The sequence below is a fragment of the Stenella coeruleoalba genome (assembly GCF_951394435.1).
Source record: "Stenella coeruleoalba genome assembly, chromosome: 19".
In the NCBI taxonomy this organism is placed as follows: Eukaryota; Metazoa; Chordata; class Mammalia; order Artiodactyla; family Delphinidae; genus Stenella; species Stenella coeruleoalba.
This window is the reverse complement of record NC_137165.1, coordinates 55,698,015-55,719,500: the sequence shown is the minus strand read 5'-3', so window position 1 is coordinate 55,719,500 and position 21,486 is coordinate 55,698,015. Positions and strand designations below refer to the sequence as shown.

Genomic DNA, 21,486 nt, shown 5'->3' with positions numbered 1-21,486 from the left:
GAGAGGACCTCGTTAGAGGTCGCCCGAGCTTTCGCCTGTTCGCAGCCGAGCGGGGATACCTTAAGAGTCAAGCCAGGTTTAAATTAAATTAAACTATATCAGAATAATATGATACAAGTATTTGAGTTAAATCCCTGTGAGGTCACAATTTTTTTTAAATAGCTGAGAAGCATCAGGCAGTGGTGCGGACGGCCTGCCCCGGGTCCCAGGACTGAGAGTTGGGAAGCGGCGCGTGGGCTGCGCTGGGGGCGGGTTGGGGTGGGGGCCTGGCGCGGGGCTTCGTGGTCTTATCTGTCTTGCGAGGTGAGGTGCTGCTGTGGGGGGAGTTTCCACGGGCGGGGATGTTTCCTAGGGCCTCCGCCGTCGGTCTGGGGACGAATGTGGCGACAAGAGGAGAGTGGGGGGAGGGCTTCCTGAAGCCGAAGGTTCCGCCCCCTTAGGCGCCCCAGCGGCTCCGGCGCCTGGGGCTGGGGGGCTGCGGGGCTGCGGGGAGGCCCCAACCAGGAAGCAGCAGGACTGCTTTCGTGAAAACGTTACGGGCAGGGGGGTACGCTAGATAGTACTGCTGGGGGCGGGGAAGTCCGCTGGAGAGCGCAGGAGCGGCGGGCGAAGATTATCCTAACTTTGAGGTCCGCCCTGTGCCCAGGAGGGTGGTCAAGTCTGCTTTCTGGAACACCGAGGTAGCACTGCCCTCCCTACAGGTGACTCGGTTATTTGAATTTGCCCCAGCACTTTGCCGCATTTATTCATTGTATGTGCTGTCGAGTGACTTCCCTGATTGTGTTTTTCAGAGGCCGACATTAAAATCGCAACTGGAGAACGGAGAGCGAGGCCTGCTCATCCAGGAGAAACAACCGCAAAATCAGTATCTTTCTAGAAAAGCTTTGGTAAGAAAGCATTTAATAGGGAAGAACCTTTGTATTCTCTTACAAGTTAATCACTAAATGGATGTTGCCTGTAAGCTTAAATTACACCTAATGGCCCATCTCTGGGAACCCTGCCTCCCAGGTCATGAGCATGAAGCTAAAATACCTTTGTTTAGCTCAGAGGAAACAGCCTGACCAGGCCCACCTGTGAATCACTGCAGGAAGGAAGAAATTAACACACCCCCTCTGGAGGCTGATGGGAACTCCAGGAAATGTTCGGCTTTACTCCCTTCCCTTTTAGTATAAAGGATGCCTGAATTCTAACTCAGGCAAGATGGTTCTTTGGGACGCGAGTCCCCCATCTCAGTCTGCCGCAGCTCTTGAAACAAATTCCCTAGTCCTCGCCCCAAGAACGCATCTCTCGGTTTATTGGCCTGTCCTGCGGTGAGCGGGTGAGCTTGAACTCGGTAACATTAAGGCATCCCTGATGAGACGTTACTGTTCAAGGGTGCGGGAAAGATCTCAGTAGGATTAAGCGTGAGGATGGCACGGTGTGGAAGCACATGCCTCTAACAGGTCTCTTCTAAAGTCGTTAGCCTAAGGCCCTTGGACTGGCTTCCGTTGTGTGTATTTTTGGAAATAAACAGTCCCTAACTTTTATTATATTGTCAAAGGGGTACCTCCAAAGTAAGAATAGTTGCTGTAAAGTCTATTGGCAGAAGACGGTTTTGTTTTTTGTGAGTTTTTTTGTTGGTGTGTTTTTGCGTGACTTCATGTAAGATAAGGTGGGTCGGTTGGTCTGACGGATTGGCCAGGGCCAGGCCCAGTGCTCGGTTCTGAGAATACAGCTGTGCACAGGGTCCACCTGTTCCCTGCCCTCTGGAACTTGATAGAATAAGAAGTGTAAACAGAATTAACTCATCTGAGCTTTGGAATGAAATACTTCCTTTTCCTGACTGGAGAGAATAATAGAGGCAGCAGTGGTACATGGTGTAAAGTTTTTTAAATGTTTTTATGTGGCATAAATTTCACAAAAGTGTCAAACTAGACAAATTTGTCCTTAATCCATTGTACTACATACTGCAAGTAAAAAATGGGGGACCATGTCGCCTCCACTTATGTATTATTTGTGCATTCGCTGTACTTCTGTGTATGTGTATGCATATATGCTTATTACTAGTGCGTTAAATGTCAGTAGCATTTCGTTTTTCATGCTTAGACAATAGAAGCTCTAATATTTTTTCTTGCCCCAGTGGATCTTCTGTATATCACTCTGGAAATACTAGTCTAAGCCACCTTGGAATCCCAGCCTGAGTTTTTCACTCTTCACCATTCTTCCCTTGAATGATGTGTTTAAGGGTTTATAACAGTTTCTTTATACTCATGTGCTATCCAGTTGACTTGCTACAATGTTAAATAGCAAACATTTTATTGGCATTTTATCTGATTGGCATTCTGGACATCTCTTCCTTCCACTAAGCATTAATTCACTAGACTTAAGTTTTTTGGTCCGGCTCACCTCCTAGTTAGGGATGTTGAAAAACCTCTTTGGTTGTCTTTTGTAATGACTGATTCCTAAGAGACTTTAAGAAGTGTGAAATACCAAGCAGAAATGGAGCCAGGAATATTGATCTTAAAATCCAACTATGTCTGTTTTCTACCTGTGGAAGAAAAAGAATGGGTCAAAAGAAATTTTTTAAAACGTCCTTCAACCTAGCTTCTTTCAAATGAATTTAAAAGCTACAACACCTAAATAAAGTATTAGTATTTACTGTATGGATTGTGTGCTCCCCGTAACCTCACATTTCTCTTTTTCAGGACTAGGAGAGCTATTCCACCCAGAATGGAAGTGTGTCCTTACTGTAAGAAGCCATTTAAACGATTAAAATCCCATCTTCCGTACTGTAAGATGATAGGACCAGCTGTGCCTGCTGTTTGTCAGTCCAAGCCGGCTACACTCGCACGTGCTAAAAAAATCAAAGGGCCAATCAGAGACTCAGTTAAAGCAAAAGAGAAAGGGTTAGGGACAGATAGTAAGAAAAGAAATCCTGAACTGAAAGGGGACAGATCAGAACAACAGACAGTTAAGTCCTCTCCACGACTATCTGTTGGTTTGGAAAAAACAAGTAATACAAAGGCTGATAAAGACTTCAAGAATCAAATTCAACCCTCCCTCAAAATGCTAAAAAATACTGAACAGAAGATTACTTCCCAGGAAGAAACTACAGCTCAGTTTTCTGCATCAGAAAACACCACTCCTAAAAAAGAGCTTGCCGAAGACTTGTCTAAATCAGGGGAAAGTAGAAATAACCCTTCAGAGACTGAAGCTTCTTTAGCTCTTGGCCCAATGGAACCTTCTCTGTCAAATCAAGATAGGAAATATTCTTCGGCCTTTCCTAATGATGTACAAGCTGCTTCTGCTGATTTAAGATTGGACAGAGTGGATGCCCCAAGACAGAACCTTCTCATAAAATTACTAGATATGCCTCTGGGCGATTATCACAGTTCTCCCACGAATCTCAATTACGGGGTTGAAAGGGTAAGCACATCATCAAGCAGTGAGAGAGATTCCAAGGCCGGGGATCACCTCTTGGGAGTCTCTACTAGAGACTCTGGGACTTGGGAAAAGAACACAGAATCACAAATTGCAGCTTTTAAAGTTAGCCCGTTAGGTAAAGTCCAGGTCAAGGAGAACCAGGGAAAAGGACTTGACCTTGGAGCAGAGGCATGTGGGAGCCAAGGAAATGCAGAGAAAAGCGCATTTGCAACAGAAATGCAGGAGTGGGCTGCCGTGAGCGATGATTCAGTCATGGAGAGGAAATCTCGAGGTGAAGGCCCCAATTTAGAGTTGCTCACGCCAACGGGGACAAATTGCAGTGAGCTTCTCTCTGTATCACAGTCACGTAATCAAAGTCTTGCCTCTCTGGCTATGAAATTTCTCCAAGAAGAGAAGGCAGAAGCCTGCAGCCGTAATCAAGTCCCTGCTACGACGGCATTGACAAAGAGTGAGGAACAAGCTTCTCTGACACCCAAGTCGGGCTGTCGGCCACCAGCATCGCACCCCAGGGGCCAGCATTCTGCACATTCAACCCATCATCACGCTTCTAAAGGCCCCTTCACAGGTCAGATCGATGCCACTGACAGAAAGACCCTATCCAGTTCCCTGGGGCTGGAGTGGTTTCCAGAGCTCTATCCGGGTTATCTTGGACTCGGGGTGTTGCCGGGGAAGCCTCCGCATTGGGGCGCATTGGCCCAGAAGCCTGCGCTCATCAGTACCCAGGGGGGAAGCTGCTCCCAAGGTAAGCACGCTCCCGTCCAGGCTCATCCAGACAGCTCTGTGCCTTCTGAATCCGTGAGGTTCAGAGCGCCCACATTCTCACTCACTTGACCTTCCTCGTACCTGGGCACTCCAGTGCGCTGCACTTGTGAGTGTCCTCAGAACGTGGCTTCTTGCTCCCAGGGGTCAGTAATAACGGGTTTATCACTCTCCCTTCCCCTCCGCCGAGAGGTGAGGGCTGGACTACGACAGGCTGGCCGGTGATGCTGATAGCAGTTGACCGCCTACATTTGGAAGAGGCATGGCCTCTTCTAGAAATTGGGTGGGTATTCAAGCTGAAGAGACTCAGGAAAAACAGGAAGACTTGAGGGTCTGCCTAAACAGAACAGGCGCTGTGCTCGGATTTCAGTCAGGACCAGGTTGGGCAGAAAATAGGTCCCAGACGTGTGGTCAGATGCAGCATCTAGCAGTTTAGAGTAGCACAGAAGGGGGCTTCCCTGGTGGCGCAGTGGTTGAGAGTCTGCCTGCTGATGCAGGGGACACGGGTTCGTGCCCCAGTGCGGGAAGATCCCACATGCCGCGGAGCGGCTGGGCCCGTGAGCCATGGCCGCTGAGCCTGTGTGTCCAGAGCCTGTGCTCCGCAACAGGAGAGGCCACAACAGTGAGAGGCCCGCGTACTGCAAAAAAATAATAATAAATAAAGTAGCACAGAAGGGAAGAGCAGATGGGGTTCTTGTCTTTGGGGGCAGGCTGGGGTGGCAGTCAAGGCAGGTGGAAGTGGGGCCTCAGGGATGAGCTGGTGAAGATCAGGAGCAGAGGGTGTAGCCAAGAGGGAGCAGAAATCCATGCCCTGGAGAAGTTAGGCCGCAGAGAATAGGACCAAAGATGGAGCCTCAAGACACGAGAGATTAGGTAAGAAGGGTTGGGGGAGAGAGGCTGGGCATCAAGACTGATTGGATTGTGAGTCTGTCTCTTCGAAGCTCCCTGGATGCTCCTTGCTGGTGCCTGGAATGGGTTCAGCAGTGGGCAGGACGGGGGCCCGGGTAGGAGCCAAGAGCTTCCCTACGGCCCCCTCAGTGCCCTTGCTTTTTTCTGCTCTCACCTTTAGTTACTGAACTGCTTCTCTAGTTACGGAACATAGAGTGTCTCCATTTTCCTCCCCAGAAGCTTTGGATTACTTCTTTTTGTTTGGGTTCTCTAGGGGCGTGGTTAGGCGTGGTCACAGTAGCATCCATCTCTTTCTTTTTTTTTTTTCTTTTTTTTTTTTTTTCATCTCTTTCTTACCTAGTGTTCTTTGGTGCTTTCGGGTTATTTTGACAGGAGACACAAAGCCACTCAGAATAGGCTTGCAGCAGAAAAGCTTGTATTATCCCTTCCTAAAGGATACATTTTTCCCCTCTACTATGTTTTTTTTTTGTGAATGATCACATATTCACTAAGCCCCAGTTTGGCTGTTGTGGAAAGCTTTTTTTTTTTTTTTTTTCTGCGGTACGCGGGCCTCTCACTGTTGTGGCCTTTCCCGTTGCAGAGCACAGGCTCCGGACGCGCAGGCTTAGCGGCCATGGCTCATAGGACCAGCCGCTCCACGGCATGTGGGATCTTCCCGGACCGGGGCACGAACCTGTGTCCCCTGCATCAGCAGGCGGACTCTCAACCACTGCGCCTCCAGGGAAGCCCAAGCATTTTCTTTTGTATTTTAATTATCCCTTTCTAAAGGTTTCAAAATGGACGTGTATTAAGAGGGTTGCTAGCTTAAAGCTACGTTTCCTTCAGCTGCCTCAGTGGTTAACCGGGTTTTCTACGAACAGGTCTAACATCTTCACTGTCTTTACAAAGTTGTAGTATCAAGTCCCTACTCCATCTTAACATAGAATTAATATACTCACATTTGTGTTGCTTTGTGGTTTTCAGGGTGCTTCACCTATCTTCTGATTTTGGCCTCACCACTCTGAGATGTGGGCAGAGTGCTTTTCTCTCTGTTTTGCAGGTGATGAAACAGGCACAGGGGATAAGTGATTTGTCCAAGGTGGTGATGCCAGTAAGTGGTAGAGGTGCAAGTAGAACCCCGTTTCCTGAGGCCTAGTTTAAAGCTTTCACTCAACCATGTTGTAGAAAATGCGCCACAGCTAGACACACAGGTGTTGTTTATATCTGCGAGCTTCTCTGTGGTTTTCAGTGGCGTAAACACACACAGCCCATAGCAAATCTCTAGCTTGTAGAAGGGCTTCTTTGTATTCCGTCCTACCCTCTGTAGTGCGAAGGTGAGTTCATTTTAGTGGGAAAAGGGAGGGAACTAAGAATGTTTATCAGGTGATGGCGGTTTCTGGTCGTTGTGCGAGATGCCTGATGTAATTATCTCCTTTAATCCTCCTGAGGGTTCTGAGGGGCTGTCACTGCCAAAGACTGCCCTCTGTTGTGGGCGAGGAGTCTGAGCCTCAGCGGGCTCAGTGACTTGCCCACGTTCGCCAGTAAGCGGCAGTCGGGATTCAAATCCAGGTCCGTCTGGCTTGTACATCCACGGTCTTTAAACTCAGCCTCAGGCTTACTTTAGGGCAGCTAGTGGCCAATATCACGGTTGATTTAAGTTATTAGTAACACTCCCTTTAATAGGTCCCAAGATTACAGTAATAATAAGGTAAGAGGTAACAGTAACCCATGTTACTAAATCAATAGGCTTGTGAAATTGAATATGGGGGAACAATACAAGTTTTCCTTTAATAGTAAGTTCTTCCAGGATAGTGGCTAGAAGCGATTTTGTTCTCTTTTATTGGTCACAGTCTGTAATGTGTGATTAGTTTGGGTTCCTGTATCGGGGAACGTGTAGCCATCACTGTGCCTCTAGTTCTGTTGTAAACTGAAAAACTGTTGGAAGTTGGCTCCACCATTAATGGCCAGACTGGGATGCTGCTACCAAATGAACAGGAGACACTAGAGGAGACCCTAGGATCTCAGTTAAGGTCAAGACCTGATTGCTTAGTTGGCCAGGGACTTCAAGGCCGTCAGGTCTACAAGGATAAAAAAGCAGTGTGGCTCCTCAGCTTTGTACCTTCACCTGGCAGTGACTGTCCCCAGTGACTGCAGGGTCAGACTGACCTCCCAGCAGTCATTGCAGGAGAGCTTGGGCTATATGTGCCCTTACTCAGGCAAAACCTTTGATGGGCCACTCCTCCTCTATCTCAGGAAACCAACTCATCCCTTTGATACTTAAAGGCAGGGCCAGTGAGCTAAGAGTTACTAAGTTAACTATATATCAGGTGTGATACCTGCATGTTTACCTAAGTTATCTTAAGGAATCTTATACCAGTTCTGGGAGATGGGTATTATCCCCTTTTACAGACGAGGAAACTGAGTTTCAGAGAGGATGAGTAACTTGCCCAGTATCCAGTTTCTAATGTGATCTGATGGTCTTTGCCAAGGTTTTCCGGGCAGTGTTTCTTGCACTGGACCGTTGGGCTCCAGGATGTCGTCAGTTTTCTTTCCTGCATGGGGAAATACAGCTCGTCCTCGTGCATCAGGTACCTGAGTAAACTTAGGTGAGGTGATTCTACCAGCTGGAAAGGCACCTAGGGCCTTCATTTTGATGAAACAAGGTAGGACCAGAAGCTCTCACAGCCGATGAAAAATGGCTATGGTTTGAGGGCCTAGGCTCGGAAATCCCGAGGCAGACTGAGGGTTCTGAGGATGCCACCAAGCTGGGCTGCAGTTAATCAGGAGTCGGGATGGGGCTCATGGAATTCAGCAGCGCTAGGCGCAATCTTTTGAGCTTCAGGGAGAAAGAGTCTCATGGACCTCACTACCAGAAGGAGTAAGTTTTCCTGACCTGAGGGAAAGTAGATTTTAGAAGTCCAAGATTTAAATCTCAGGAGACTCAACAAGTACCAGGGTCTGAGAGCTCTCAGCAATAGAGGACTTCGTTCAAAGGAAACCTCTCAGAGTCCCAGTCGCCTTCAGAGCGTTCAGCTGGGAGGGCTGGCTGGGCCTTTACAGAATTCAGGTGCCTTGGCTTTGGGGCTGAAAGTGTAAGAGATCTAGGTCCTCGGTTCCCAAATCTGGACAGTTAACAGTTTCACGTGGTCATTTTTTTTTTTTTAAGAGTAAAGATTGCTAGGCATCATCCCCAGAGATTGATTCTGAAGCGAGGCCTCAGAATTGTATTTTCAGACGCTTCCTCGGTGTCACTGAAGGTCAGCCAAGTTTGAGAACTGCTCCTGGAGGTGATGACCCTGGTGCAGGTGCCTCAGACCCAGCAGTGGGCTGTTCTCAAATTGTGGCAGGGGAGAAGGTGGTTTGGGGAAAAAAAAACTTTGTGTAATTACAAAAAGCAAAATATGGCTGACGGGGTTACCAGAAGGTCAAGTGAGAAAACTTTATAGGTCATGGGTTTTTAAAGGCCAAGAAACAGCTAAATAAAGGCTGTTCTCTAACGTGAAACCAGGATTTCCATCAGTAGGGTATCCGTGTGAGGTGCGGTTTTTTGTTTTGTTTTTTAAATGTATTTATTTATTTATTGGCTGCGTTGGGTCTTCGTTGCTGCATGCGGGCTTCTCATTGCGGTGGCTTCTCTTGTTGCGGAGCACGGGCTCTAGGCGCGCAGGCTCACTAGTTGTGGCTCGCGGGCTCTAGGGCGCAGGCTTAGTAGTTGTGGCGCACGGGCTTAGTTGCTCCACGGCACGTGGGATCCTCCTGGACCAGGGCTCGAACCCATGTCCCCTGTATTGGCAGGAGGATTCTTAACCACTGCGCCACCAGGGAAGCCCTTGGGTAGTGTTTTTACATCCACAGCAACTTTTACCACACCTGCTAAACCCGTTGTAAATATTTGCTTAATTTATCCTAATGAACCGAACCAAGACCAGAGAATCAGCAATAGTAGAGATTCCCTGCCTGTCATTAAACATGGAAGATAACAGGGGCAGGGAAAATGTAAATACATAGCCTAAACCCTTTCTGGTTCTACTTTATAGTTATTCATGTATTGAACATAAATAAGAAGTGTGCTGGTCAGCAGTCGTGCTGGGCTGGGCTGATAGAGCTGGCTTGTCGACTGTTGTAGTGACAAGTAGCAATAATTAACGTGACAGTAGAAAGTCATACTTTTTGCTAATAAGATGTTTAGCAGGTGAGAGGAAGTATAAATGATTCATTTCATTAAGTATGTATCCCTGGATCATCTGGGCACTGTATTCATCGGATTGGAAATGGATCTAGGTCCTGATCCCCAGGGTCCCTTAGTCTGTCGAAGAACCTTTTCTTGATGTGGAATAGACAGCTTTGACCTTCAGTGGTTACCAGTTAGCCGCAGCCCAAGGCAGACATTAATCCACCTATTTAGAATATACCTTTCCTGCAGCCTCGCCCTGGGAACCTTGGGCACTGAGTGTTGGGGAAGAGGATGGATTTAAATGAATTATCACAGTGACTGTTTGGAACCCTAGTTCCTTTGTTGGAAAGAAGTTCGACGGCGGTAAGAAGTTTGGAAGCCCCGGCCAGGCTCACAACCTCCAGCTTTTCTCTAAGGAGGCTCTTGGGAGCTGTCCAAACAGGTGAGGCTGGAATCACGACTGCTGGGCTCTGTTGCTGGTTCCAGGCATTTGGAGAACTTTCTCTTCCTTTAGCCATGGCTGTTACAGCAGGCTCGAGAAAGAGAAGAGGACACCCTTGTAGTCTTACTGCTCTCCTGCCTGGCTGTTTTCATCCGGGAGGCTCATGTAATTAAAAGCACCGAAGCTAATAATAGCAGCTACCACTTATCGAGCAGCTTTCATTTATTCAGGACTTACCCCTGCCTCTCTGCCGCGCGCCCGTCTCTGCCTTCCCCACGTTGATTGTCCCCAAGCCAGGAAGGCACAACCTCAACTAGACCAGCTGTATTCATCTCCTCCCCACGAAAGACTTTAACCAAACTCCCCAAAATAAGAGTGACTAATTTAAATTTATTAAAATTAAGGTCTTTGGGTTTTAGCCTTTTCATCATACGTGCAATATAGTGGTATGTAAATTCTTTGCAATTCCTTTGCCTAAGCTAACCGGGTAACTTGAGTCCTCACAGATAAGGGCCCCTAGGGGCCTTTGCCTCTAACAGTGAGACCTGCTTCTCTTTGAACAGGCTGGATCAGGTGTCGCACCACCGTGCAGAACAGAGGAGTCGGTGGCATCGTGATGCTCTTCACAGGGTGCTTCGTCCTTTGTTGTAGCTGGAGCTTCAAGCATCTGAGTAAGCCTTTCTCTATTTTTAGCCTAAATTACAGGTCACATCCCATTATAGGCACCTCCAAGGGATTTTCCCAACTGCTTTTTTGTTTTTCAGTTTTGCATTATCTGACATGCCCTAGAGAATGAGCTGTTGCCTGAGAGGGTTCTTTTGGAGGTTTTTTTAGTGGAGGTTTTGGTTATAGTGGCCTTTATAAGATTTGACTAGAATTTACATAACTGCTGTTATGCTCCATTTAAAATTGTCACTGGAGATCTGGAAAGCTTTGTGTTTTCTCCTTAAAGCTATTTGCCTGTTAGAAGATCAGGGCTCTTCTCCAAGGTGACTTTTTAATTGCTATGTAAGAGCTTCCTTTTAGGATTGAAGCCAAATAGCTTTATACCCCAAAAGAGAGGAGGAGAAGCAAAATACAGCTGTCACTCATCCGTGTGTCTAAAGGCTTAGAGCTGTTTTATTTACTCCACTTTTAACATTAAAAGCACAACACCTTTCTAGTGACGCGTTTCAGCTTACTCCAACTCTTACCAGAAGGAAAATGCCTAGATTTCATTGCTCTTTTAGTTCCAGATAACTTTTGCTCATTTTTTAAAGTATTGTTTTATGAAAGAAAAAAAACAGAAATAGCCCAGTATTCTTCCACAATTTAAAAACAAAAAAACCCAGACGCTTTCCAGATGAAAATTTTCAGTGTAAAAGTGTAAGATAATCATGAACACTGGAGGCCAGTAGAATTCACAAGCTTCTAAAATGTCAGATTTGACTCTAACTGGATTTGTTGGCTAATTCAGTACCAGTACATAGGGCGCAGGTCAAGCAGCGGGAATGTGTCTGCACCAAACTCTTCCATCCTGACTAGCAGGGCATAGCTGCTGGCCCTCGTCTAATATGCATGGCCGTCGGTGAGAAAGAGGAATTCCTTTCTGATCATCCCCGCATAAACGGAGATGCCTAAAATCCCAAGTCATTTCTTCCACAGGGAAAAAGCCTTCCCTGAAAGTTCTGCCCGCCTGAAGGAGACCATTTAGGTGATGCTTGAGGTTATTTTTCACATCTCTAAATTGAGACTGAAGAAAGTGAGACAGAAACTTCTCGTTTTGCTTAAGACTTTACTTCTAAATTTATAAAACAAAAATATAACAGAATGATCTGTAGAGTCAAGACGTAGAAACAGTCAACAGAATGGCCTCCTAGATCCTTGTGTTTATCGTAAGAGCTGCAGCGCTGGTGTAAGTAGCATTGACCTGGACCACGTAAGAAAGCTTTGGCGCTCCAAGGCAGGAACGGTGGAGATGGCTGCGGTGCGAAGTTAACAGTGGAAACGTACTAGGGGCAGGGGAGAGCGTGAAAAGAATAAAATTACTGGAATCTAGCAACTCTGTAGGAAGCCAGTTTTTTAATGTGGACAGATCTGGTTCTGTCTGGATATTTCTTTTGGCTTGTTCTCAAAAGTGACAGAGTTACTGAAAAAACTTCAGTTTGTTTAATCATAAAGGCTGATGTTATTCAAGGAGACAAGAAGATGGCAGAGTTCATCATTAAAATTTTTTAATAGCTATTTCCTAATAGCTCATATCTCAATTTTAAATCTTTCTCTCTAAACTTATGCTCTATATCTTGGCATTTTACTGTTCATCTCCACTAGATACTCGGCTACATGTACACTGGTACAGAATAGTATGTGAAGTGGCAGGAGATCAGCACACATCAGACCCCTCCCCTTGGAAATGGTTAGGCTCTTCTGGGTCCTTGACCACATCTTGGCAGGTGTCAGAAACATAAATGCAGAGGGTGGGTTCAGAGTTGCAGGTGAGCCTCTGAAAAATCCTTGGCAGGTTATATTTTAAGCTAATTAAAGCAGCACACTAAACAGAAGCCTAAATCACCTTTTCCACATCTTAAGTGAGTATAATAGTGAGCAAATGGTTTCTGCTTATCGTCTCTTCTTGGAAGCTTTTCAGAACTCCACCCCTATCCCTTCCCAAGAATTTCAGTGCAATACTCAAATATTCCTCCCACTTTGTTTGGGTTGTTTTTGGCTGGTGGGGTTTTTATGTCTCTTCCCTCATCAGAATATTCCATATTTTTCTAATTTTCTGCTTTGGCCCCTAGAGAATAACTTGGGTACTTACAAAGGCTTCAGGGAAATGTAATGTAGATCTCACAGATGGATAACGGTTTTCAACCTCTTTTCCAACATCAGAGGTTGATTACATATCAGATAGCAATATGCCCCTATCAGTAAGTCGATGGGTCTGTCTGTATCTTCCCTTTGCTTGTAATATCCTCAGGCCAAAATACATGTGTTCAGTCCCTCTTTTGTCCCAGCTCCTTCAAAACTATGAAAAAGCAGGTGTGCTGTTCTAAGGCCAGCGTTCATGTATTTGCACACCTCTTCCTTCTCTCTTCCCAGAACTCGATGCTGACTTATCTTCTGCTGTATCTCCCTTTTCTGTTCTTCAGCCCCCTGTCCCCCCCTCCGCCTCTCTAATTATCCCCAGTGGGAGTAATTTAATTCTGCATCAAATTCTTATGGTTAAGGAAAAGGTGTGCTAGAATTCTCCATAAGGAAGAATTCACGGTTGAGGAAGAGTATACTAGAGGCAGTTATTTTAGTTTAATATGACAGAATTTTCAGAACTCCAAAAACAGTATCTTGCCTTTAGGAAAGGCTTTGTGGTCTTTCTTTGTAAATGCCCTGTAAGAGACACGGTCAGGGAGGGGTCTCCCTGCACCTGCCCCTTTGCCTTACTCTAGATCAGAAATGCTCAGGGTACAAAGGTAGGTGAGAATGACCTCTCAGCTATGTCCTCTTCCCCAATCCCCTTGAGCCCAGGGGTCAGCAGACCACGACAGCCCACAGACACAAGCCAGCATGTGGCCTATTTTTTGTAAATAAAGTCTCCGTGGGACACAGCCCTGCGTCTTTGGTTAGGTGATGGCTGTGGCTGCTTCCACACTGCAGTGGCAGAGTTGAGTTGTTGCAACAGAGACCATAGACCCTGCAAAGCTGAAAATGGTTATTCTCTGGCCCTTTACAGAAAGCGTGCCAAGCCCTGCCCCAGATGGACAGGACACCTCACGGGCTCCTGTGTCGGAGGGATGAAGAGGACTGGGGATCTCCGCTCTGAAGCATTTAGTTAGGAAACGCGTTTCAGGAGGAGAAGCCTTTCTGGACTCAGTACCTAAGTGCCTGAGTGTTGCCCCCTCAGCTCCCCACAGCATGTGAGTGCAGTGGTGACGGCAGGAGTAAGCTCACAGCCCCCCAGGGTTGTCATCAAGATCATTTTTGTCCCTAACTGTAAGTAAACTAGCGCCACTTGTTGCAATCAGAATGCTAAAACATCATGAAAGGGTTTAACTCGGTTAGATCACAGTGAATACTTTACATCTCTGAAAATAAGTTCTTTAATGAGAAAAACGAACTACTTAATGACCCATCAGTCCTGAAGGGATATCTGCTGCTTATTGCCTGGTATGTTGTGTTAGTTTCAGGCGTACAGCATGATGATGCTATCGTTTTATGTATACGTATTCTTTTACAGATACCTTTCTCTTATAGTTTATTACAAAATTTCAAATAGAGTTCCCTGTGCTACAAGTAGGTCCTTGTTGATTATCTATTTTATATAGAGTGGTGTGTATCTGTGAATCCCAACCTCCTACTTTACCCCTCCCTCCCCCCGCCCTTTTCCCCTTTGGTAACCATAAATTTGTTTTCTACGTCTGTGGGTCTTTTTCTGTTTCATATATAAGTTCATTTGTATCATTTATTTTTTGTAGATTCCCCATATAAGCGATATCATATATTTGTCTTTCTCTGTCTGACTTACTTAGTATGATCATCTCCTAAGTCCATCCACATTGCTGCAAATGGCATTATTTCGTTCTTTTTTTTTTTTTTTTATAAATTTATTTATTTTTTTGGCTGTGTTGGGTCTTCATTTCTGTGAGAGGGCTTTCTCTAGTAGCGGCGAGCGGGGGCCACTCTTCATCGCGGTGTGCGGGCCTCTCACTGTCACGGCCTCTCTCGTTGCGGAGCACAGGCTCCAGACGTGCAGGCTCAGTAGCTGTGGCTCACGGGCCTAGTTGCTCCGTGGCATGTGGGATCTTCCCAGAGCAGGGCTCGAATCCGTGTCCCCTGCATTGGCAGGCAGATTCTCAACCACTGCGCCACCAGGCAAGCTCTACTTCGTTCTTTTTAATGGCTGAGTAATATTCCATTGTATATATGTACCATATCTTCTTTATCCATTCCTCTGTCAGTGGACATTTAGGTTGCTTCCATGTCCTGACTATTGTAAATAGCGCTGCTGTGAACATTGGGGTACATGTATCTTTTCAAATCATGGTTTTCTCCAGATATATGCCCAGGAATGGGATTGTAGGATCATATGGTAGCTCTATTTTTAGTTTTTTAAGGAACCTCCATACTGTTCTCCATAGTGGCTGTACCAATTTACATTCCCACCAACAGTGCAAGAGGGTTCCCTTTTCTCCACACCCTCTCCAGCATTTATTTTTTAAAATACATTCTTTTTATTTTTTAATCAACACCTTAATAGATTCACAATTACTTTATCTGTACTGATCCTTTTTGTTTTTTGGGTTTTTTTGGCTGCATCGCGTCTTAGTTGCGGCATGGGGATCTTTCGTTGCGGTGTGTGGGCTTCTCTCTACTTGTGGCACACAGGCTCTAGAGTACGTGGGCTTAGCTGCCCCGTGGCATGTGGGATCTTAGTTTCCCAACCAGGGATCTAACCTGGGCCCCCTGCAGTGGAAGCATGGAGTGCTAACCACTGGACCTCCAGGGAATTCCCTCTAGCATTTATTATTTGTAGAGTTTGATGATGGCCATTCTGACCAGTGTGAGGTGATACCTCATTCTAGTTTCGATTTGCATTTCTCTAATAATTAGCCATGTTGAGCATTTTTCATGTGCCTTTGGCCATCTGTATGTGTTCTTTGGAGAAATGTCCATTTAGATCTTCTGCCCATTTTTTGATAGAGTTGTTTATTTTTTGGATATTGAGCTGTTTGTGTATTTTGGAGATTAATCCCTTGTTGGTTGCATCATTTACAAATATTTTCTCCCATTCTGTAGGTCGTCTTCTTGTTTATGGTTTCCTTTGCTGTGCAAAAACTTTTAAGTTTAATTAGGTCCCATTTGTTTGTTTATATTTTCATTATTCTATAAGACAGATCCAAAAAGACACTGCTGCAATTTATGTCAAAGAGTGTTCTGCCTATGTTTTTCTCTAGGAGTTTTATAGTATCCAGTTTTACACTTAGGTCTTTAACCTACTTTGAGTTTATTTTTGTGTGTGGTGTTAGAGAATGTTCTAATTTCATTCTTTTATATGTAGCTGTCCAGTTTTCCCAGCACCACTTACTGAAGAGATCTTCTCCATTGTATATTCTTGCCTCCTTTGTCATAGATTAATTGACCATGGGTGCGTGGGTTTATTTCTGGGCTTTCTGTCGTGTTCCATTGATCTATCTTTCTGCTTTTGTGCCAGTGCCATACTGTTTTGATGACTATAGCTTTATAGTATACTCTGAAGTCAGGGAAGCTGATTCCTCCAGCTCTGTTTTTCTTTCTCAAAATTGCTTTTACTCTTCCATGCTTTGGCTATTTGAGGTCTTTTGTGTTTCCATATAAATTGTAAAATTTTTTGTTCTAGCCCTGCAAAAAATGCCACTGGTAATTTGATAGGGATTGCATTGAATCTATAGATTGCCTTGGGTAGTATAGTCATTTTGACAATATTGTGTGTGTGTGTGTGTGTGACGTGGGTCTCTCACCATTGTGGCCTCTCCCGTTGCAGAGCGCAGGCTCAACGGCCATGGCCCACGGTCCCAGCTGCTCCACAGCATGTGGGATCTTCCCAGACCGTGTCTCCTGCATCGGCAGGTGGACTCCCAACCACTGCGCCACCAAGGAAGCCCCATTTTGACAATATTGATTCTTCCAATATAAGAACATGGTATATATTTCCATCAGTTGTGTCATCTTTGATTTCTTTCATCAGTGTCTTTTAGTTTTCAGAGTACAGATTTTTTCCTTCCCTAGGTAGGTTTATCCCTAGGTATTTTATTAGGTTGGCCAAAAAGTTCGTTTGGGTTTTTCCGTAACATCTTACCAAACTTTCTGGCCAACCCGATATTATTTTTGATACGATGGTAAATGCGATTGTTTCCTTTATTTCTCTTTCTGATCTTTCATCGTTAGTGTTTAGAAATGCAGATTTCTGTGTATTAATTTTGTATCCTGCAAGTTTACGAAATTCATTCATGAGCTCTAGCAGTTTTTTGTTAGAGTCTTTAGGATTTTCTGTGTATAGTACCATGTCATCTGCAAACAATGACAGTTTTACTTCTTTTCCAAATTGGATTCATTTCTTTTTCTACTCTGATTGCAGTGGCTAGTACTTTCAAAACTATGTTGAATGAAAGTGGCAAGAGTGGATATCCTTGCCTTGTTCCTGATCTTAGAGGAAATGCTTTCAGCTTTTCGCCATTGAGTGTGCTGTTAGCTGTGGGTTTGTCATATACGGCCTTTATTATCTTGAAGTAGGTTCCCTCTGTGCCCGTTTTCTGGAGAGTTTTTATTGTCAATGGATGTTGCGTTTTATCAAAAGCTATTTCTGCGTCTATTGGGGTGATCATATGGATTTTATTCTTCAATTTGTTAATGTGCTGTTTCACACTGATTGATTTGCAGATATTGAAAAATCCTTGTATCCCTGGGATAAATGCCACTTGATCATGGTGTATGATCCTTTTAATGTACTGTTGGAGTCAATTTGCTAGTACTTTGTTGAGAATTTTTGCGTCTGTGTTCATCAGTGATATTGGCCTGTAATTTTCTTTTTTTGTGGTATCTTTGTCTGGTGTTAGTATCAGGGTGATTGTGGCCTCATTGAATGAGTTTGGAAGTGTTCGTTCCTCTGTAGTTTTTTGGAATAGTTTCAGAAGGATGGTTGTTAACTCTTCTCTAAATGTTCAATAGAATTTGCCTGTGAAGCCATCTGGTCCTGGACTTTTATTTTGGGGGAGTTTTTTAATCACAGATTCAATTTCAGTACTTGTAATTGGCCTGTTCATATTTTGTTTCTTCCTGGTACAGTCTTGGGAGACTGTAACTTTCTAAGAATTTGTCCATTTCTTCTAGGTTGTCCATTTTATTGGCATAGAGTTGCTTGTAGTGGTCTCTTACGTCAGTTGTAACTTCTCCTTTTTCATTTCTAATTTTTTTGGTTTGGGCCCTATCCCTTTTTTTCTTATGAGTTTGGCTAAAGGTTTAGCAATTTTGTTTATCTTTTCAAAGAATCAGCTTTTAGTTTCATTGATCTTTTTGTTTTATTAGTCTATTTATTTCTTCCGTGACCTTTATGATTTCTTTCCTTCTACCTATTTTGTATTTTGTTTGTTCTTTAGTTGCTTTAGGTGTAAGGTTAGGTTGTTTGAGACTTTTCTTGTTTCCTGAGGTGAGCTTGTATCACCATAAACTTCCCTGTTAGAACTGCTTTTGCTGCATCCCGTAGGTTTTGGATCCTTGTGTTTTAGGTTTCGTTTGTCTCTAGGTGTTTTTTGATTTCCTCAGTGATCCATTGGTTGTTTAGAAGCATATTGTTTAGCCTCCACATGTTTGTTTCCCGCCTAGAGAAGTTGCTTTAGCATTTGTTCTAAAGCTGGTTTGGTGGTGCCAGTCCTTAAGCTGTTGCTTTCTCTGTCAAATCTAAATGACAGCCTTGCTGGGTAGAGTAATCTTGGTTTTAGCTTTTTTCCTTTCATCACTTTATATTGTGCCACTCCCTTTTGGCCTGCAGAGTTTCTGCTGAAAAATCAGCTGATAACCTTATGAGAATTTCCTTGTTGCTTTTAATATTTTCTCTTAATCTTTAATTTTTGTCATTTTTATTATTGTGTGTCTCGGCATGTTCCTCCTCCTTCTTCTTCTGGGACCCCTATAATGTGAATGTTGGTGCCTTTGATGTTGTCCCAGAGGTCTCTTCAACTGTCCTCATTTCTTTTCATTCTTTATTCTGTTACACAGCAGTGATCTCCACCATTCTGTCTTCCAGTTCACTTACTCCTTCTTCTGCCTCATTTATTCTGCTATTGATTCCTTCTAGTGTATTTTTCATTTCAGTTATTGTATTCTCAACTCTGGTTGTTCTATCTTCTCTTTCTTAAAACTTCTTGTAGCTCCTCACTCTGCATGCATTCTTTTCCCAAGTTCTTTGCCTCGGTTCGCAGCCTGCAAGATTGTAGTTTTCTTGCTTCTGGTGTCTGCCCGCAGTGGGTGAGGCTGGTCTAGAGGCTTGTGCAGGCTTCCTGGTGGGAGGGGCCAGTGTCTGCCCTCTGGGTGGGGCAGGGCTGTAACAGGGGGCACGTTGAGAGGTGTCTGTGGGCTCAGGGAGTTTTCAGGCAGCCTGTCTGCTGATGGGTGGGGCTGTGTTCCCTCTGTGTTGGTTGGTTGGTTGGTTGGCCTGAGGCCTCCCAGCACTGGCGCCTGTAGGCTGTTGGGTGGGCCCAGGTGTTGGTGCTAATTAGCCAAGCAAGAGGGCTGCCCAGGTAGGTCTGGCCCAGGCTTCTACGAAGTCACTGCTTTCGTCCTGGGTCCTGGTGCTCTGCATCCTCCAAGAGTGGAGTCTCTCTGTTTCCCTCACTCCTGTGGGGCTCCTGCAGTCAAACCCCGCTGGCTTTCGAAGCCAAATGCTCTGGGGGCTCCTCCTCCGCTGCCAGACCCCCAGGCTGGGGAGCCTGATGTGGGGCTCCGAACTCTCACTCTTCTAGGAGGAAGTCTGTGATAAAATTATTCTCCAGTCTCTGGGTCACCCCCTCAGGTGGTGTGGGAATTGATTGTGTCACAGTTGCACCCCCTCCTACCATCTCGTTGTGCTTCCTTCTTTGTCTTTGGATGTAGGATATCTTTTTTGGTAGGTTCCAGTCTTTTTTTAATCAATGTTTGTTCAGCAGTTATTTGTGATTTTGGTGTGCTCGTGAGAGGAGGTGAGCTCAAGGTCCTTTCTACTCTGCCATCTTGTCTCTAGTCTGAATGGCTTTCTCCTGCTGGTAAGCCATCAGAATGAAGTGATCAAGTTTAGCAGGGCCTTGATCTCTGATATCTCCCAGTCTGTTTTTGTTCCAACCAAAATAGCATTTTCAGTTGTAGGTACCAACGTATTTAACATCACCTAAGGAATAGTTACTCTTCAGTTTCTGTTGTGGAATGTACTTAATTATCTCTTTTTTCTGGGCTTCCAGTGCGAATGTCTGTGTAAACGATCTTTGTGACCTTGAGCAAGTGACTTAACCTCTCTGTGCCTTGGTGTCCTCATCTGGTGTTCGGCAGAGATGCTTGGCAGCTGTACGTTGAGAGAGAGACAGCAGTCGACAGCCCCAGACCAGCTCCACCTTGACCCCAGGAATGTGCCTGTGCCGATGAGCTGAGCATTGATTCTTAAAATGATGTGGGTGACTTTGAAAAAGCCGTCTGAAGTTTGTCCAGATTCTGGAATTATTTGATTACGTCCACAAAGTAACAGGGAAAGGTTTCCCTATCTACGCATTGCTGCCATCTGAGGTAGGGAAATCCTTGACGACCTTTTATCGAGTCTTTTAGTGATTTCTTAGTAATGTTCAAAATAGTTTGAGAGTTAAGGTCAGCTGATAACTGATTCTTTTCTTAGATTCAGATCTAAACAAACGCAGCATGATCCAGGGATATGCCTCTTGGCTCCAGTTCGCAATATTGTAAACTTGCCTTACGAGGATGCATTTGTTGTTCATACTACGACGTAAGTTTGTTTGCACAGCCAGGCCCACCCATTTATGTGACCTGGCAGATTCCAGGCTTCCTTAGGAAGACTAGAGGTTCTTTTCAAAGCTGGAGTTGTCCATGAGTGAGGCTCTGCTCCATGCAAAGCCAGTGTGCTTCAGCCAGGAGAGAGGAGCTCGTGTCTCCACAAAGCCAGGAGAGAAGTCTGGAATGCTCTTACCATGCTGTTCCGTTTTGAACAGCCTCCTACATTCTGTCTCTTAAATTGTGCTCCACATCTTCCCTGGCACTGGTGGGAGCTTCCCTGGGTAAACAGCAGTGCTCAGATTCTGCTTCCAGGGCAGCCACGTGCCTTCCCAAACACGGCTTCCAGCAATGTGTGTAGAAACGCAGCCTGAGAATTCCCATCCACCCTGCAGGAGAGTTAACGGTGGTACCCAGGCTTCTCTCCATCCTCGAAGATTTACCGGGAAGGTTCGGTTACTGGAGGCTGCAAACATTCACAGGCACGTCTGGACACCCTGCTGTCATGTGCATGGTCTGTGTAAGGTGGGTTATCTCTGCTACCTACTTGAGTTTAATCCTGAGTGATGATACCTGAAACACTGCCTTTTTTCTATATATATTAAAATATTCAGCTATTAAGAATAAATCATTTTGTATTATCAGTGGAGTGTTTTATACTTTATGGGAAGCCCTATCTGCTGCTACTATTTCTTTCGGTCCTGTTTTTCCTGATTTACGGATTATCCAGTTACTCTCAGTACCTGCTCCCCCCCCCCACCCCCGCCATGTTCGTCCTACATATTACTGTTACCACTCTTCATAACAAAAATATGTTCAAAAAATAGTCCTCTATTCTGGTTATTTGCCTCTCCCAGACACTTACCTGTGAAATGGGTAGTAGGTGTGTCCTTGGGCAGGTTATCTGACTTAATTGGAGCCTCCTTGGTCCGGACTGTAAAATGGGGATGATTATACCTACTTTGCAGAGATTTGGTCGAATTAAAAGTCTTGCATCTGTTAATTCCAGCGAAGTGTCACACATAATAGGAATGAAATAACAGCTTTTCCAACACCTCTTGTGGCCTCTTATTTCATTCACATCCTGAACTTGAACTAAGCAAGAGAGGCCCCACCACAATCCACGCCAAAATCCAGCTACCGCCTGGGTGCTCACTTTTGTCAGCCCAGCGCCGTGCAGCCTTCTTTACCTGAAGTCTCCAGCCTGTGAGGCCAGAGCCGCCACCACACTCGTTTTCTAGAATGAGGGAGCAGACTCGAGGAGGGTAAGTAATTTGCCTGCATGGCTGTGTAGGGTTTGTCACATAGCAGCCCAGGGTGGAGC

At 45.1% G+C, this 21,486-nt stretch overlaps 1 protein-coding gene across 4 annotated transcripts; it reads left to right on the top strand.

Annotated features, from left to right (window-relative positions):
- Positions 1-267: 267 nt before the first annotated feature.
- On the top strand, positions 268-20,667 carry MTNAP1 (mitochondrial nucleoid associated protein 1). 4 transcript variants are annotated; one of them, XM_079904195.1, is made up of 6 exons: positions 268-303; positions 792-887; positions 2,685-4,165; positions 9,579-9,686; positions 10,250-10,357; positions 13,393-20,667. In XM_079904195.1, exons 3-6 carry the CDS (start codon positions 2,710-2,712, stop codon positions 13,455-13,457), a joined length of 1,737 nt encoding a protein of 578 aa, XP_079760321.1. In that variant the 5' UTR covers positions 268-303; positions 792-887; positions 2,685-2,709; the 3' UTR covers positions 13,458-20,667. The 4 variants fall into 4 exon arrangements, 3 of the variants coding, with proteins under 3 accessions (XP_079760321.1, XP_079760320.1, XP_079760322.1); XM_079904194.1 differs by lacking the exon at positions 268-303 and adding an exon at positions 380-701; XR_013825012.1 differs by lacking the exons at positions 268-303; positions 13,393-20,667 and adding an exon at positions 380-701 and having other exon boundaries at positions 9,494-9,686; positions 10,250-10,290.
- The last annotated feature ends 819 nt before the right edge of the window (positions 20,668-21,486 follow it).